The following is a 19,079-nucleotide window of genomic DNA, read 5'->3' as shown; positions in this document are numbered from 1 at the left end:
CTCAAGATCGTTAATGAAGATGTTTCAACAATACATCAGTACCTGTGAAACCATGTTCAACATCTAAGCACATACATCACTATACAGCAGTACCTTTATGTGTAGATGCAAATGTGATTTAACAGACTAGTGTTAAACAATTTTTTGAAAGACCATTTTAAAAGGACAGAAAAAATACACTCTAGACTAAAACTGGAAAAGCCTCCCTTCTGGTTGATAATTGAGGTAACAATCCCAAACCATTCAGTTAGCATCAGACAGGGTTAGATGCTTTAAATATCCAAATACAGCAGAAGATACTAGCATCAAATATGGTTTTAACCAAAATATTAATCATATATACCTGTCTGTATATATTTTAGGTTTTGTGTAAAAAAATATCAACCAACAAACCACTGGTTTTAGAGCAATATATCCATGAATTGGGTTGTTTTTTCATTTTCTGGCTGCAATATATACTTCAAATAAGACTGCAACTCTTTTGTCCCAGCATTTCAGCTATACAACTAAAACACAGCAGATATGTCTTCCTCTATAGAGCATATTCAATGGAGAAGTGAGCCCTTTCATTGTATTGCTTGCCTTGTTTCTTCGTCTGTTCTCTACAAATCCTGAAAAAAATTCCCAGTATTTGAACAGTCCTTTCCAAACTGTCTGTATATTAACTTGCTCTGTGTTAAGAGATGGCATGAACTTCAGTGTAGCTCAGAGTTAAGTCAAGAATAAGCAGGAGCTTTTCAGGCAATTAGATTTTCTTCTCTATCATCAAGTAATGTTCAAGTGTGCCATTAACACAAGGCCACTGCACTGCTCTTCCAAATAGAAATTGCTTTTCTCTTTCAGTAGTCTTCTTTGAAGCCTCACATTATATCAAGAGTATAAAACAGCTTTATATAACCTCCTCCAAAAAAGCAGTTCTGAACATGAGGGAAGGGAACAGATAAGAATGGATGTAGGTTACAATAAGAATATTTCCATAAGACACAGTCATATCTGACATCTGAGCTATTAAATTAAACCTGAAATCTGTTTCAAGGCAGGAGATAGCAAAAGGCTCTGTCCCTTTTGAGCAATAACCTAGAAAACCTTTTCATCTTACAGAAGAACAATTCAAAGCACCTCCTCTAGGAAATTCAGACTATGGCTTATATCACAGGCATTGCAACCTCACATTTGCCTTATGATTTAGTACAATGCTGTTCCTGGAATAAATGGAAAGCAGGTTAAAGGATTTTTATTATTTTCCAGAATCATATACCCAAGTCATTATCCAAAAAATCTGAAGGCCGACACAGTATCTCAAAACTGCCTTTTTTTTTTTCTGGATAAAAAGTAAAACCTACACATTCACAGCACTTCCACAGCACATCTTAAAAAACACAGTTAATAACTGAGCAAGATTACTGTCCTTAGGAAAAATGTTATGAATTGTTGTGTGGTTTTAAGCGGTTCTGTAATTTCCCATTTCCAGACTCCAAAAAGCATCCAAACCTGGTTTGTTTACACATGCTAGCTGCCATCTCTCACATATAAAACAAACCACTTCATAATGCCAGTAGCTATGAAAGATGACAGCAGCACACACAGAAGCAGAAGATGTCAAAATCTGAGAGATCTGGAACTATGAACATAGATTACTGAAAGATGTAAATCTCACCTGCCAGATATGTTTAATGCTGCAACTACATTTTAGTTTTTCACCAGCTTCTTTTAAGAAACTACTCTCATAGCAACACTTTCAACTCCACAAGTGTCCAGCATTTCAATTTACGTATCCACTTATAAAAGCACATCATACCACAATGCAGAAACATCTTCAAAAACAAAGCTTTTAGGACCTAATTAAAAAGAGTAGTATGGTGATGTCTGCCATTAGAAAGTTAACCAACAGGAGGCATTTTAGAGTGGTTTCTTTCCGTAGACTCCAGAATTCCTTTTGTTCAAATCTCTTTATTTGTAAAGGATTCCCTGTACACAGAAGAAAAATGAAAGGATGTAGCTCATCGGTAGGAAAACTGATGCCAGCTGAAGCTCTTAACTTTCCATCTCCCCTCATTTCTGCTGTTTAACTAAACAGTCCTCACCATGGTAAGACAGTTTTTTTGGTTCTCGGTGCCACCACCGCACCCTCCATTCCCCTGCTGCAGCGTGCGGTCCCCAGAGGCCACCACCTACAGCACAGAGGTGGAAGGACTGCAGAACTTGACAGGTTTTTTTATCAGAAGCCAACTGACTCCAAATCCTCACCCTTCACCTGAGGTGTCCATGATGATTACCAGATAATGCCACAGCCTTGGGCATTCCTATGATTATGATTAACATGTTGTGCTACTGTCAATGAAAACCACTTAGAGCATACAGTGCCAAAAGAGATCCCACCTATTTGATAGTGGCTCCTGAGATCCCACCTATTTGATAGTGGCTCCTGTCTGTTTCATTGGGAAAACACAGTTTTACCCCCTCATTATTTACAGCCTCTTTCAATGTGTAGTAGTACAATTTTCAGAAATTTTCTGACGCAAAGGATCAACTATCCAGAGGATTTACAGAAGTCAGCAAAAGAAACCTCAGCTTAAGGAAGTTAGATTATTTAATTTTCATTAAAAATTGGAGCAAGAGACTGTATACTATTGAAATAATTGGTTGAAAACAGGGTAGGTCTGTAAGTGACAACAGCCACTGGTACCTTAAGGATAGACATACATAATCTTGTATTAACATTCCTCGAATCGGTTATGTGCATAACTATCTTTATCAAAGCTGACAAAGTACAGGACATCACACCCCTGCCTCCCAAAATTGCTTACTAGGCTAAGAGCTAACAAAACCCTCCAAAAACCCCACCCCAACAATCCTGACAAGAAAAAAACACAAGGAACAAACAAACAAACAAACAAACAAACAAAAAAAGCTTTTTGTTACTTGTGTGTCTTAACACAGTGCTCCATATAACTTGCACAACACATGCATTGTTGAGGGGGTTTTAGTTTTTTTAGTAAACATTTCCGAAACACATTAAGAAAAAATATTCAAAAGCATGAAGATTTTACAATTATATTAGCAGTATTTCATCAATTGGAGCACATTTTGAAATAGGAATTAATTTTTTTTAATCCTGAGCAGTTTCAGTTTGGCAGAAAATATCTCAAAAAACTCTTTTCAAATCACATGAATATTGACTTTATTTCTTACTTGGTTGGACACAGTATATGCTAAAATAAATCCCTAATGCTATAAGACGTGACCTTATTTTTTCATAGATCGTGCCCTATTTGAGAGCAAGAGATTCAGGTTGCAAAAGGCAAAACAAATACAGAGCTGAGTTTTAAGCACAACTCTCAGGGGATTTCTCACTGTAACAGCTCCATGCTGCCAGAGGCATGTATGGACATGCCCTAAGGTCTCTCTGGCTATCCTCCCAAGGAGGCAAAGCAGCAAAATGAATAGTTCTTCTGCTGTACTGTGTTTACTATATGTAAAAACATTCTTTTGCAGAGCATAAATTGAGGATTATGGTTTTAAACAACTGCTCCAGGGCCAGACTGAATACTTAAACTCATCTGACAAAAAGAAGAAAAGGAACTAGGGCTCTGTGATGCTGAATTTGGACACATGATGCATAAGGGGTCGTGAAACTCCTATTAAGCTTCTCAAACCTGTTGTTCTGACCAGGTGACCTACTATCACAACTACTTTAATAACTTTGAAAAATAGGAGACATAAATATTAAAGGACAAACGTAATTTGGGAGAAAGGTCCAACTCCATCATTTTTAAGTTAAACATCTACTGCAAGCAGAGTAAAATTCTTCCTGTGTGCAATGTGTGTGTACTTCACAGTGTACACACAAAAAAATTACTTGTGTGCAAACATAATCTTTCATGAAATGAGCTAGTAGGAAACTGGCCAGATTATAGCTAAGGGTAAAAAGAGTGCTCCTCAACTACCTTTTAAATTTTGAAACACTAAAATTATTGTTGGTACAGCTTCATGAGGATGTCAATTTTATATTCCTTTTCTGAGTGTCCTAGAAAAAGATAAACTGTACATATAATTGGAAAAGCTGTTATATTGCTAACTAGAGAAAAGTTACAAAGCAATCAGAACTTGACTCTCAAGAAAAGCCAGACTATACATATTCCTACTCTACATAAACACAGCAAGTATTTCAGCACAAGGAATGGCTTCATCTACAAATAGAGTTCTATGTATTTTTACACATGCTAAAGGAAATAAGTTTAAACAAATGGGAATCACACACCTGGAACAGTTTTTCATACCCAAGATATAAGTCAGTGTTTCTTAAATAATTATTTAGTTTTGAAAAGAATTAATTTTAGAAGACATTTATTTTAACAATAACAAAAGAAAAGTCTATGAAAATGGAGCTCTTTGAATGTGTCTGACATCAAGAATTCAATATGTTTGCCAGGCATTCAAGACTGATGCTGCAACAAGCTTTTTCAGTGGCACTGGAGCTCAGAGACCCGCAGGTTCTGTACTTGGAGGCTCTGTAAGCAGTATGGTGACACCAGGTTAAAGAGAGCAGGCTCAAATCACCCTGGATAGGATAAGTACACAACTGAAGGGCAATTTTTGAGATTTGATGCTGTATGGTTTCATCTAAACAATGAGTTGGGCAACTAGATGGTAATATAATACAGAAGCTTAACTACTTCTCCCCTGCTATCAGCAGGAGCAGGATATCTCCCACTTTTCCATCCCTTCTGCAGAGAAGAATTTAAAAGCTCTGCCCCCTTTGGTGCTGAATTAACGCCTCACTGGATAAGACTCCACACCTGGAAGTGGAAGGAAAAGTAAATCCATAAAAGAGCTAGCTTTTCACCTGAGAATGCAGGACCACAAACATTTAAATCTTTCAGGATACAGTGACTTACACTAAATAGGCAAATACATCCTGAGGTAAAATTTCCAGGAACAGCTACTGTTTCTAAGAGCTATTGGTCTCCTGACCATGCATAAATAGCAATAAGGTTAGTAAGATCAGTGTAGTTACTCCATTAGTGTAGTTACTAAACACTTTCTGTTTTAGGGAGTGAAACACAAGCATGCAAGAATGAACATTGTCTGATTTTTTGATTGATTTTTCTCTTTTCTGTGAGATATCCCATTATAAAAGGAAGACGTACTATCAAGTCTTAGTAGCAAATCCTGTTTCAGCCACTGTAGTTCATAAGCTTTTTACATCTGTTTTAACTACTGCCACTAAGTGCCAACTTATCCTTATCTCTTTTCTACTTTAGAAAGGTTCTCAGGGAAAAATCTTTTAATCAACAAAGTAATAATCCTGGAAGTCACTAATTCCAACCATTTGTGCCATGATCCTACATCACCCACACTTTCACAAAGCCATCACGAAATCTCCGTTTATGCACCATGTAAATCAAGCAAAACTGAGCTAGAGTAAAATTAATATAGACCTCCACTTGAAATAACTGTACTTCCAATTAATGCTGATTACTGTTAGATTTAATATAAAAATTAAAAGCCCTGGAACAATTGTGAAAATGACAGCTGAGGTGGAAATAAAAGCACAGAGCAAGAAATCTGCAGTGAGTTTGTTGAAGCCACTACAAATAGGAAGTAGTTAGCAGAAGGAAAACCTTCTCTGTCAAATGGTAGATGAGGAAAGATCATAATTTTAATAAACTTTATTTTAATAAACTTTATTCCTCTTCCCCTTCCTCTTTTACACTCATATATATATATATATATATGCAGAATGTGCTTAGGAGCAAAAGAGTGGAGCTTCAAAAATCACTCATCAAACAATTGTGCTACTTTTAATAATTTTTTAAAGGTCCTAAAACAAAGATCAAAAGGGAATATATCTAAGCATTTATATTCAATTCCACATTGCCTGATGACTAATTTGTAAAGAGTGCAAAAGTCTTCACAACTGCAGCCAAAATCATTCGAGGATACTTTGATATAATGCCACAAAGGATATGAGCAGGAAGGCAGCAGGAGTTACAAATGGCCAAGTTCCATTAAAAGTGCTAATAAAAGAATGGAATTTCCTTGTACTATGAATAAAAAGTGTTTGGTACAGGAGTATTTAGACATGGAGAGGAATATCAGAGCTTCTTGTTCATCAGTTGCGTCTCCTTATTAGATCTTACTTGACTTGTTATTACATTTACCTTAAAATGCTTCAGTTCCAAAAAGCAACAATCCCATTCAAAATCTCATCACACAATTTTCCTTTATTCTTCGTGTTTCTCCATTTTCACGGGCCCTTAATATCTGGTTTACCAATCCTTGTAAATAATGGGAGACTATCTATAAAAACGTACTTTGAAGTGATGGGTTTAACTCGAAATTATATATAATTATTAAAATTATAGAATATACCTACTGATTGACAATATTTTTTTAAACCATAAATTTTCAAGCTGCTAGTAACTACAGAACTCTCATAGCAACAACCTATCTGATAAATTTTATCCATTAATTTACACACTGTACTTCTTTCTCATAGACATATGTGCAGCTACACACATTTATGCATATGTTCACGCAAAGAGATAGGTGCACATACATACACACTTCTGCCACCTTCTTCTCCCAGATATAAAACCTAGCTGATTTCTCTAATGTATTTGGTATAGGGCCAGGAAGAAAGAAGTAGAGTTCAGAACTTTCAACAACAGAAACATTTCAAATCTTCCTTTGTTTTAATGGATACTTGCAAAATCACACACACTTCACAAAACAGAAGCAGCAAAGATAGACATTTCGTGCTGCTGACAAATTGTTTAAGAGTTTTGTGCACTTGCTTAAAAAAAATGCCCACAGATGCATCCAAGATAAGAGGAACTCCCCAAAAACATTTACAAAGTTACTTAACTTCAATCTGCTGCTTAATGCTCTCTTTTGCATAAGGTCTACAAGAACCCCATGACATAGTTATTGCACAGAAATGCTGTGATCTCTGTCTCTTGGTTCTCCAAAATCTTCTTGTAACAGCTTTATTTTTTTTATTTCACATTGCAATGTCTTTAGGGAAGTGACCTTTTTTTTTCCATTTAGTATGAATTATAATATAATTTTTTTGGGGTTTTTTTTTTCCACCAGAGTTCCCAGACTTTACATATAAGAATCAAGTTATAATGTTTATGTGCATTTCTTCTTCTTCCCCCAGACAATCATCAGGCTGCTAGCAAAGCAGCCTCTTCAAACCATGCTCCCAGAATCAATAGATAATTCACTAGTATCATGTATCTCAGGGCCTAATTGACACAACAGGCTAAGCAACATACTCAAGGGTAACACAGTTTCTAAAGAGAGAGCAAAAAAGAGGGGAATCCAATACCACATATGGTCACTTTGCAGGATTTAGTGTCAGTCTATAAATTATACTAGACTTCATGAAGTTAATGTCAATCATGGGTTTCACAAATCAGAAAATGCACCTTCTCAAGCTTGGCTTGAAGAAACAAAGAAACATCTATATGATAGCAAAATTTAAGTAAAATAAATACCCTCACGCTTTCAATTTTATAACTTACTTTCATTTTTGTATTAAACATGAAATATAGTTATCACAAATGTTTGGAATTTTTCTTAACAACAAATATAGGTAGTATATTTTTTTCTTACCTTATGATCATATGGATTGTATGAATGAAACAACTGGGACAGATCCTTTGTTCTCTGTTTTTTCTGTAAAGGAATATTAATAAATAGACCATATTAGAAAAGTTAGGGGAGAAAAAGAGACTACTGATTAAAAAAGCTGTATTCAGGTACAAACACATTCTCTCCCCACTTTGTTAATGGAACTGTAGGTATGAAGAGTGGTGTATGCAGATGAAGGACATCAAATATTAGAGGAAATAATTAACATATATATTAACAATGTTAAGAAAATATCCTTAATAAATAATAAACACTAATCTGTGGAACATCAGTGGAATGTGTAAACAATTCAGATTAGTTTTAATTTTGCACAATAAATTATAAATAACATTTTAGAATACAGATAACAAAACTTAGAGATTAGGCTACAGTCTTGCAAAGACTTGTCTACTATTCTAGCATGTACGTGCAGTCTTGCCTTATAGGAGATTAGGTTTAAAGGAAATCAGTTTAAAGAAGAATAATTTATTATTTTTCTATTTCTTTTGATGCTAATACTCTCATTGCCTTGATTGTTGAAAATTAATAGGTGATATGCCATTTAATGCCAAGGCAAAGGGAAAAAAATGTCTTCCGTCAAGAGCATTGTTCAAAGACAAAACCTGCTTAATCCAGCTTCTACTGAATTTAATGAAAGAGCTTTCAGTGATTTCAGCTGATGTTAACAGACTCTCTCAGCTGCATCCTATGGAGTGGGGGCAGGGAAAAGAGAAAAACACCCTTCATCTTTAATGCAGGGGTGAGTCACAAATAAGTTCAAAGTTTTATTATGTCAAAATCAATGTTTACTTATAGTTTGGGAAGACTATGCGTGTTGGAAAATGTGTTAAAGGCAAGACAACTGCATGAACTCCTTGCTTGTAGTTTGTACCAGTGTCTTATTTAGCCATCATTTCTGTAAAAATAGTTTTCCAACTAAATTGGTAGGATCTGTTCATGTTTTCAGCATGCTGGGAACTAAATAGACAGCTGCATGACTGTAGTATTTATTTTAACTTCTGGAAACTATAGAGCAATTTAGTAATTTTTGATTGTACAAGATAAGCTATGTATTTCCTTTCTTTACACAGTTTTTATTTTCAGTGAAGCATTCAGCAACTTAGTCACAAAAGTGGTAACTTCTGTTACTAGCACAAATCTATGACATTTCTGAATCATTAAAGATATCAGATTAATATTACTACTTTTGTCAGGTGTATATATACCTATGCTTTAGACCACCAAAGAGTCAAGAAAATATATTTTTACTCACTACCCCTCTTTAAGGTGAGGGAGAATGGTAAATTTTGTTCTCAGTATGCAAAGGTTACTTCTGTCATTCACAATTCTGTTCAGTTACTATAATTAATATCTAACAGGACTCATTTCTCTGAGTTTAATACAGGGCTTTAAAACCAACAGAAGTTATATTAAGAAAGACATTTCTCAGTACAGACTTTCTCAGCAACTGAACATGCCTTTGCCATAGGAAAGATCTCCCTTGATAGAAGAAACTTCACCCTCTAACCCTCATTTGATATTTCTTTTACTTCCACTGGGGAAAAAAACCCATGCTCAAATGAAAGCATCAATCCAAATTCCAAACCAATCAACATACAGTTCAAATCACCAACTTAAAATGGCTTCTTTCCTGGTAGTACCATTACACACAGTCAAAATTCTTAAAATACTATAAAGATGATTTGGAGAAATGTGATAATAAATTAAAAGGAGATATCAAAATGATTAATAAAAATATTGCTTTAAAAACTTATTTAATGTTGTAACATGCAAGAATACAAAAGCATTTTACTATGGATTGTGGAGGCCTTCACTGATCTTTCCAGGAAGAAAACCCTATGAAATTCAGAAAAAGTCTAATTCTTGCTTTTTTTCCTGAAGACTATGTCTCTTGTATTCATTTTGATTGCAATAGCTTTAATAACACACAATAAAACTGTATGACAGAAAATGTCTATCTTTCACTCTCAGACTTTCACCAAAATGTTGGCTACACACACAGCTAGACTAGATGAAGAATAAAGATGGCTTCCCTTATACAACACACTGATAGTCTTCCACTTTTTATTATAGAAAATTATGGTTCCTTTCCTATCTTTCCACAAAAATTTTGGGTTTTGTACAAAACCAAAACACTCCCGACTAGGGAAATGCTGAAAATCCATAACACAGAAGAACATGGAATAAAACTTCTTGAGATGCACAATGCATCTTGAGATGCAAAAATGTCCCAAAATTCCCAGGATGCCCCATATGCTTAACTCATGTAAATCTAAACAGCATTCGACTGTTTTGTATGGACTCTGAATACACAGAGATAAAAATGCCTTAAGCAGAGAGTAAAGGTTGCTTAGTGATAATTTGCGTCTTTCTAGAACACCAAGTGCAGTTAAACTCAGACCTTTAAAAACCAGAAATATAAGACATTTCAAAACACAGAGACTAAGGACAGAACAAGGAATTCATGCTGCTCTAATGGTAACCCCTTCAACAGAAGGTACTTCAGGAAAATAATAAATTAAATAGCTACACCAAATGCTAAACATTGTAAGCTCACACACGTATATTGCACTTATCTGGTGATCCTCTTTTCATACTCAGGTGATAATTACCTGTCTTTCAGATGATTTTAATGTAGTCTAAAACTTGTTTGTTTTCCTTTCAAGCATGGTATCGTAGGTGTACAATGTTTATTGTGAAGGAGAACTACAACATTGCCAAGGTATTTTTATCACAGATTACTTAGAAGCTACTTAAATGGAATATTGTCAGTTTTTATCTAGGAATAAAAGGGACAAAATTAGTCCCCAGTATGAAGGTATTACTGATTTCCTTTAGACTTAACTTTCAGTTTAATAAAGTCTATTTTCACCTTCAAAGTTCTCAATAATTTCAGCCTAATACTGCGACAGATCTGCAGATTCTAGCAGATCCATTGAAGGTGTCAGCCTCAATATATCGCCAGCAAAGTTCTCCTATCTCTGTTTTTTTTGCTCCCATGATTTAAAATCTCTCCAGTAATTGGGGCTGCCTTCAGTAACAAGGACATATACCTGTTCTGTTCAAATATTCTTCTTTTCCTTCATGAGCACAGTGAATAAGAATGTGTTAAGGCACCCAAATGAATGTCTTTATTTCAGTTCTCTTCCCTCACCTATCAATCTTCTCCCTCATTTCTCTTCTACATACTGCTGATCAGAATTAATAAAACAATTTTATATTGCCACTGGAATCTTACTTAATTTAGAGCTTATAGAGCATCTCACACCCTTGAGCAAGCTAACAACCAATAGCAATATTGTGTTTTTCTTTCAAACAAGTCTGGAAAAACCACAATACCTCCTTCTGCAGTATCTACTGGATTACATAACTAAGAGTTAAAACCACATTAAACTTAGTGAGTCAAGGAAAAAATTAACTTTGACAGACTTTGGGAGAAGAGTGAAGCAGCTTTGCAAGTATTTTCAGTTTTCTTCATCAGTACAACTCAAAGCATAGAGACTCCAGCATAACAGACATTTGCAAAAGCCATAAGATTGGAGCTTTCCTTTCTGAAAGAGCAACGTCTCATGCGTTTTGTGCTATGGCATTCTCTAACTTCAGCGACATGCATTTTCTGACCAGTAAGAAAGCTGTGTCCTTCTTTTTCCCTGTGTTACATCTGTGATCTCAAAACTAAAAAGGCCTTGAGTAGTTCTAAACTCCGAACTTCCACAAAACAGAATGGAGCTGGGAGCACCCTATATAAAAACACCAACTGGACTAACTTTAATCTCTAAAGAGTTCCTTGGCAAAACATCAGTGAGAGAGATAGTAACTCCTCCAACCAAGGCATATTTAAAAGCCTTGCTTGGAGATTCAATACATAAAGCCTTAAATCTATGTACCTATAACCACAATACAGATATGAGCCAAGCCACTGGAACCGCCATGTTATCGAAGTTTGCAGATTGCTTTTTGTTCTGCAAAACAACTTTCAAAAAAGTGATCAGAAACCAGTGAACCGATCTCTTTTGACCTGGAGTTATTCAGTGCATCACCCTCTTAGAAATGATCCTGAAAAAACCATTGTGCCCCAGCCAGATTTCTTGATAAAATCATCACTGGTGTTCATTATGCTCTTGCATCTGTGCCCTGTAAGGTCTGAAAGGGCAGAAGTGACAGTACAGGCCTGACAAGTTTTCTGCTTACTATAGCTAACTCACTTCTACTGACATGCTTCCTGTCTTTCTGATCACATCTATAATGAAGCATACAAAATAATTTGGTGATTGGCTAGTCTTTTTGATCTAACCTACCTGAATTACTATGTTAAAACAGACTCACTGTTCTACTTCAATTACTGACACACGTACATATTCAACTTGCTTTAAGAAATTACTTTTCAATAATTTTTGATCCATACATTGAAAATATCACATCCTGTATAGTGTGTTATTCAGCACTCCCCCTCTATGTTACAGGACAGTGGACATTTTTTCCAACTCCAATTAACAACAGAACTATATATTGATAATTCATTTTGTATACTCTTATATTGAGCGATTCTTTCTAAAAAAATAGAACAGTTTTATGATTTCATGCAATGTGTTTTTCTCTAAAACAGGGAAATATATAAAATTTTACACACTTTTACTAACCATTACTACTAGAAAATGATTGCAAACATTAAAGCAATCCTGTCCTCAGGATTATAGCAACACAAATAGTCATGGTTTAGTCTAGTTTACATTTTATGTAGAGATTCTGATTTATGGAAAATTACAGATATTTTCAAAAAACAGCACAGGATTTTCATAAGAACATCTGCCAACCTATTTGAAAATAATTTCTTGAAGGATTCATTTTCAATTAAACCATGTGCATTGCAATTTCATCCTTATCTCCCATATAATTTCAGCTATGTAATACAGACTCTTCAAAGCCATATATTTTACAAATATTGCTGAATTTTATTCCTTCTGGTGCATTTCAGTTAATTTAGTTTAGTATTAATTTGTTATTCTTGTCATTTTTCATTAGAGAGATGGGCAATTCACCAACCATATGAAGTTTAACAAGGGCAAGTGCCCAATTTTGTACCTGGGATGGGGCAACCCTTGTTATATGTATAGATTAGGGAACGAGAGGCTGGAGAGAAGCGCTGCGGAAAGGGACCTGGGGGTCCTGGTCGACGGCAAGTTGAATATGAGTCAGCAGTGCCCTGGCTGCCAGGAGGGCCAACCCTGTCCGGGGGGGCATCAGGCAACGCATTGCCAGCTGGTCAAGGGAGGGGATTGTCCCGCTCTGCTCTGCATTGATGTGGCCTCACCTTGAATACTGTGTGCAGTTTTGGGCACTGCAATGTAAGAAAGACATGAAGCTATTAGAGTGTCCAAATGAGGGCAACGAGGATGGTGAAGGGTCTGGAGAAGAAGTCATACTAGGAGCAGCTGAGGTTACTTTGTTCGTTGAGCCTGGAGGAGAGGAGAATGAGGGGAGACCACACTGTGCTCTTCAGCATCCTTGTGAGGGGAAGAGGAGGGGGAGGGACCGATCTCTTCACTCTCATGATCAGAGACAGGACTCAAGGAAACAGCATGAAGCTGAGTTGGAGGAGGTTTAGATTGGATATCAGGAAAAGGTTTTTCACCCAGAGGGTGGTTGGGCACTGGAAGAGGCTCCCCAGGGAAGTGGTCACAGCACCAAGCCTGACAGAGTTATAGAAGCATTTGGATGATGTTCTCAGGCACATGGTGTGATTCTTAGGGATGTCTTGTGCAGGGCTAAGGGTTGGGCTTGATGATCCTTGTGGGTCCCTTCCAAATCAGGATATTCTATGATTCTATAAATTATGCAAAATTTATTCTGAAGACTTTCACAAAGAAATTCCTAATTTCAGAAAAGGCCTTCAGCACCTGTTTATCTGAATGGTCCTTAAATTGAGTATAGTTTGTAAAATGCTCTGTCTCACTTTTGGTAGATATTTATGTCTGAAATTCATAAGGAATCTCATAATCTATGTGACGTGGGTATTTTCTTAGGATGTCTGATGTAACTGATTAGGAAGACTGTTTAGCTCAAAAAAAATTTGTAGGACAAAAGTATCTGACAGAAACTTGGCCTGAGGTATCAGCCATATTTCAAATTAGATTGACACTAAATCAGAAATAAAGTGATTGGTCACGAGGGATAGACTGATTTTGAATAGTTATTGCAGCAAGTAACACAATAATATAAACCAGAATGAACTGAAAAGCATATTTTAGTAATGAAAAGTAATTTTTATATATACCTATTAAGCTCAGGACATATATGGGCTTACATCCATACACCTAGGAATGACTTATCTGCAGGGTACTCTTCCTTCTTATCATCTGGTGAGCTATGTGTGTGTTCTATCACTCTATCACACACCAGCAGCCTTAAAAGCACCAGGTTTTCCAGCACCCTCAGAAGAACAAAAATAGAAGTGCTGCAGAGGGCACAGCATGGCACAAATAGTGAGCAGCAAACAATGCTCACGTGCTTGCTGCATGAGAGAGATCAAATGTGTACCCACTACACACAAATTCACCAGACACATGAAAATGCCCTGCACTGTTTTACCTTAATCTGTTATTCAGTCTTCCACTCTACTTCCAGTTTTTCAGCAATTCCAAGTTCCCAGATTTTTAGCCCAATGACCAGAGATGCAGGCACAGCAAGGAAAACAGCAAAACATACAAGTTCCAAAGCACTCATTGACCTGATTGATTGTGATGGCTTTGAAAGAGTGTACTGGGATTATCAAAGACAGATAAAGTTCAAGAAAGGGTCACCAAGAACCCATCTCAGGATATTTCAGTGTCCTCTTCTTCCAAGGCACATTTTATGGGCCATCATAAATGTTACATTATTTGCAAATTATGGACAAGCTTAGTTACCTCCATGATACAAATTAATTTGCTATCTGTGTTAAGTCACAAACTATTAGATCTAAACCGCATTGTCATTTGAAGAAGTCTGGAATTTTGAAAATTTTTCTATTCTGATGCCTACATCCAGTTTAATGGAATAACTTATGGGCAACAGTTCCTTGTGACTACAGGTGCTGGCATTGCTTCAGCTCTGAGCAGTCTGGTTTATAAAGTGAATTAAAAGTCCAAATTAAAAAATAGAAAAGTTTTCTGTATTACATAAGTTACGTAGCTGCAATTCAAGCAAATATTATAAAAAGGCACAGTTCCATGGTTCTTCCACTTCACTATGAGCCAATGAAGTGGACAGAAGGACAAAGCATATCTAATCTAAACATCCAGTCACCACAGAGGTTCTTTCTGTATGAGCTTCTGTGAATGGGTTCTATATGCATCTATAGATTTGATGGAGCTGTAACAGAAAACAGCAGGCCAAAGGCAATAACATTACCTGATGAAAACGTAGCAAGTGAAAATTTTCCAAGGACTAATAAGCTCTGAAGACTAGTACTCATGCCAAATCTGCAATAACTAACAAATTCAAGACAACAACAGCCTGTTCAATCTGCCCAAGGCCACTACGACCAATAGCAGATAGAGACTCGGACCACATCCAGGAGGGTGGTGACTCCTCTATGCAGAAGAAGACTATAGGATTTCATTTGTACCCAAAGGAACGCAGATCCCCCTGAGGTATTTTCCAAGTACCCCACCTGGAAGCCAGAGGCTGACTCTCCCCATCTGAGCACACAGCTGCAGCTGGCCTCTTACCTGCTGCTCCTCTGGTAACCACAGGTGAGCCTGCGAGTGAATGCCGGCAACCAAACAAATGTGTTGTGCAAATAGTTACCTGCTTCTAACAATAATGGCTTGGTTCTACTAATAACAGAAGCTTAATGAGTAAAAGGTGTTTAAAGAAATGTTTGGTTCTCTCTCTGTCTCACTTTAATTCCCTCTCAGGGAAGAGGGAGTTTACAAAACAGTCCTTAAACTTCCTGTAACATTCTAACTTGAAGCCCCAGATCAAAGTACATAATTCATAATCACTGGTAAAGGAGAAAGATGCACAATTTTCAGCTTTTATTGCCCTCATGTCAACTAACTGATCCAATCCTTGTAAATAATGGCAAAGGCTTCCAATATACTCCATATATATATATATTCATGGTTTGTACTGTGATTTAAATATAACAGAAGTAAAATAAATTTATGCATTGATTTTACCCTGATGCCATGTTATATAAACTTCTTTTGCAGAACAATGTTATAATCTTGAAAATTTCAATGAACTAAGCTCAGGTGGGAAATAGAGAAGAATGATATACACTTCTGACATTTATAAGCAACTGCCATAGATGCAAACCCATAAAAGCCTACCAAAATAATAATTAAAAAATAATAATTAAAAAACCTCTCCAGGACACCACTAGATTTGTGTCATTAAATTACATTTCCATATTGGTTTTATTTTTTAATTTTTCTAAGAAAAATATTTATAGTGAAAGGAGAGATTTCCCTGAGATGCTGCCCATATGTATATTTTTCTGGAGATAAAAACTGTTTTCTCCCTTAAAATCAAAGACTCTTCTACCTTATCTGTGAGAGTATCTTCCCTCCCTTCTATTCTGCACAGGAGTATGTGGTGTTCCAAACTCCTGATGCCATGTCAGCTTCCTCGCAACTAAAAATCTCACAATAATATTAGACTTTTCAGACAGACTCACGGGGGGAGGATGACAGGTCATGAATGCTCATGGCCACTATAAATCTTACAGGACTACAGTTTCCAAAAAGTAATTTTTTTTTATACTGAACTGTCAACATGTGGGCTGCACATGGCTGCAAGTACCAGCCCACAAAATTACATGACTTTAAGAGTACTTTCATAATCTTTGCAAATTCTGTAACTATTTCAGGCTTGCCAGTGAATTTTAGAAAGAACTTTGCCTCTTCCTCCACGTGTATATTCTCCACATTTCACTTTCCAATGTTCCTTAATTATTTTTCTTAACAATATGGCCTAGATTGAACCCGTAGCCATATTTTACTTTAATATGCTCAAATTTTCAAATTGGATTTATAAAGTTCATGAGGAAGCTGTTGGTAATTTTCATCCCAATCAGTGCCTGCTGTAAAAACAAAGCAAAATTAAAAAAAGTGGAGGACCAACTTGGTTTCCTAAGTGTATTTCCAATCTAGCTTTGAATTTTGACTTGTTTTCTCAAGCAAGACAGTTGTGCTCCTTGAAAATGTATGACTTCTATTCTACCGAATGTCTGAAGTACACCAGTGTAGGATTTAAGAGCCACAGCTCCAGGCTAGAGTAAAAATAGTTTTGTCCTTTCTCAGGGGTCTGACTCTGCACAGTCCAGCTGTTACTGTGCAATTTAACTCATTCCCCAGATTCAGCTATGAACTGAATTTTCAGCAGCTCCATATGCAGATCATTTATAGCTTTCCAAAAGGGTACAACCTATTTTAAAACCTACCAGCTCAACTGTCTCACACAACAACAAAAACAGATTTTCATTTCAGCACCTGGTCAAATAACTTGAAGTGGTATGAACTCTAGCTGAATCTAGCTCCAAAATAAAGCGGTCTTTAAACTTTTGTAAAGTTCTATTTAGCAGCTTTGTCTAACCACAAAACCCCTATTCACAGGTAATTACCTTCCTTTGAATTCATTGCAAAAACCCGCAGTTCTGGCTACACACCAAATGGTGAGCACTGGGGTAGATTTAAAGATACAGCATAAAAGTAGTGAAATGTTTTGACCGTATTTCAAAAAGAGGAAAGGAGGAACCTGGCTTTCATAGGTCAGCCAGTTCATATAGTTTCTGGAAAAAAACCACCAAGGAGGAAAACATGCAAAACTATTTGTAACCATCTAGAAAGTAACAAAAAGAACCGACATTCATATGCCACTAACCAACAGATATCCTAATCAAAATAAATCCCATCAGAGAATAACTGGGTTTGTAGATGAGAGAATTCATAGCTATCTTGGTGGTTTGTAGGGCTTTCTGCAGTACCTCACATGTTTTTCTCATAAAAATCAGAAGGGAACAAAATAAAACTACTAGAAAGCAACTTGCTGGAAAATGTTAACTTGGAATACTACAATAGTTCAGTGAAAAATATGAAGAATTATATATTGTTTTTTTCTTCATGGTCTGCCTTCCCCTCCAGCGTTCACATTTTTAACTCCCTGCTCCCAAAGTTGCCATAAAAGTCTTCACTCAGGTCTTTATTCTGGCAGAATAGCAAGCAGTAAATATAAGTGCACCACTGAAAAAACAAAGTTTAGTACAGAGGTTCAGCAGTCGAACTCAGACATTAATCAGTCTTGGCTTCTCGAACACATGAAGTAGATTCTGCATGTTACACCATGCATTATTGCATGTGTTGGGGAGGGGGGATATGTGTCAGGAGCCAAGAATCTTTGATACAGCAGAAACAGTTACCACAGCTGCATCTAATTCCTGGGGCATGTAATGCCATTTAGTCACAGCACTTAACAGGGGAGCTCAAAGGTAGTGATGGTAGGCTGGAGTAGCAGTACTGCTGAATAAGTGGCATTGTTCCTTTTCCTACTCACTTTTTTTCCTTTTCTCTCACCTTCTCATGTCCCCATATTTTGGAAAAAGAATATCCCTACATAATCCCATTGCATGATCTTTGGATTGGTCACCGTTAAGCTAAGGCAAGAAGTATTGGTGACTCTGCTATGCCCATATTAGAAATTAGATGGTTCCTTCTTTTCTGGGCATTTAAATCACGTTAACTAATTAACACCACCCCAAGATGCACTCTCCCACCTGCAAGTGCTTAACAGTGCCACTGGTTCTGTCAGAAATCACAGAGTACATGAAACCCTATCAAGGTATTTCTAAATCCATCCCAGACAGCGGATGAATTCTTTCCTTGCCTTAGCTCTAACCCTGGCTTCCGTAGGCACATTGTGCTACATCACTACCCACTAACATCCAAAGCATACGCTCAAAGGCAAGAGCAGTCCTCAATTGTCATCTCTCCCTACTGTCTGCTCAACAGGGAGCTTACCAGCCTGTTCTTTGATGGTACACCTACAAGGTCCAGCTGTGCTAGCTTTCCTTTAGAGTTCTGAATACAGCATAAGGTGTCCCTTGTACAAGCAATGCTGTGCCATTTGCTGTCCTGCTGCCTGGAGCTAAAAAATGCTGAAGGAGAGGACAGCTAATATTGCCCAATACAGGACCGGTTATTTCTCAATCAGGCTGGGACAGTCTAGTGACAGATTGACAATTATTTATTTTGAACAGTTAGAAGCACATGAGCTACCACAGAAGATTCAGCTGTTTGTGTGTAGAGATGCATGACTACAACACCTGTATCCATCCAGCAAAGGAGGAATTAAACATTATACTGTATCCACTGTATCCCAAGAATACCTATTGCTAGTGTCTTGCAGAATTTCAATCAAAGAGAGATATGGTGGAT

At 36.7% G+C, this 19,079-nt stretch overlaps 1 protein-coding gene across 1 annotated transcript in view; it reads right to left on the bottom strand.

The window, feature by feature from the left end:
- CDKAL1 (CDK5 regulatory subunit associated protein 1 like 1) overlaps positions 1-19,079 on the bottom strand; it is a 411,527-nt gene that overhangs the window by 86,434 nt on the left and 306,014 nt on the right. The window contains exon 13 of the mRNA XM_064665704.1: positions 7,624-7,686. Within this exon, the coding sequence (XP_064521774.1) occupies positions 7,624-7,686 (63 nt within the window). The remainder of the gene's footprint in view (positions 1-7,623; positions 7,687-19,079) is intronic.

The sequence above is a fragment of the Pseudopipra pipra genome, chromosome 1 (genome assembly GCF_036250125.1).
Source record: "Pseudopipra pipra isolate bDixPip1 chromosome 1, bDixPip1.hap1, whole genome shotgun sequence".
NCBI lineage: Eukaryota > Metazoa > Chordata > Aves > Passeriformes > Pipridae > Pseudopipra > Pseudopipra pipra.
The sequence above is the reverse complement of the archived record's forward strand: the minus strand, read 5'-3'. Positions and strand labels throughout refer to the sequence as shown.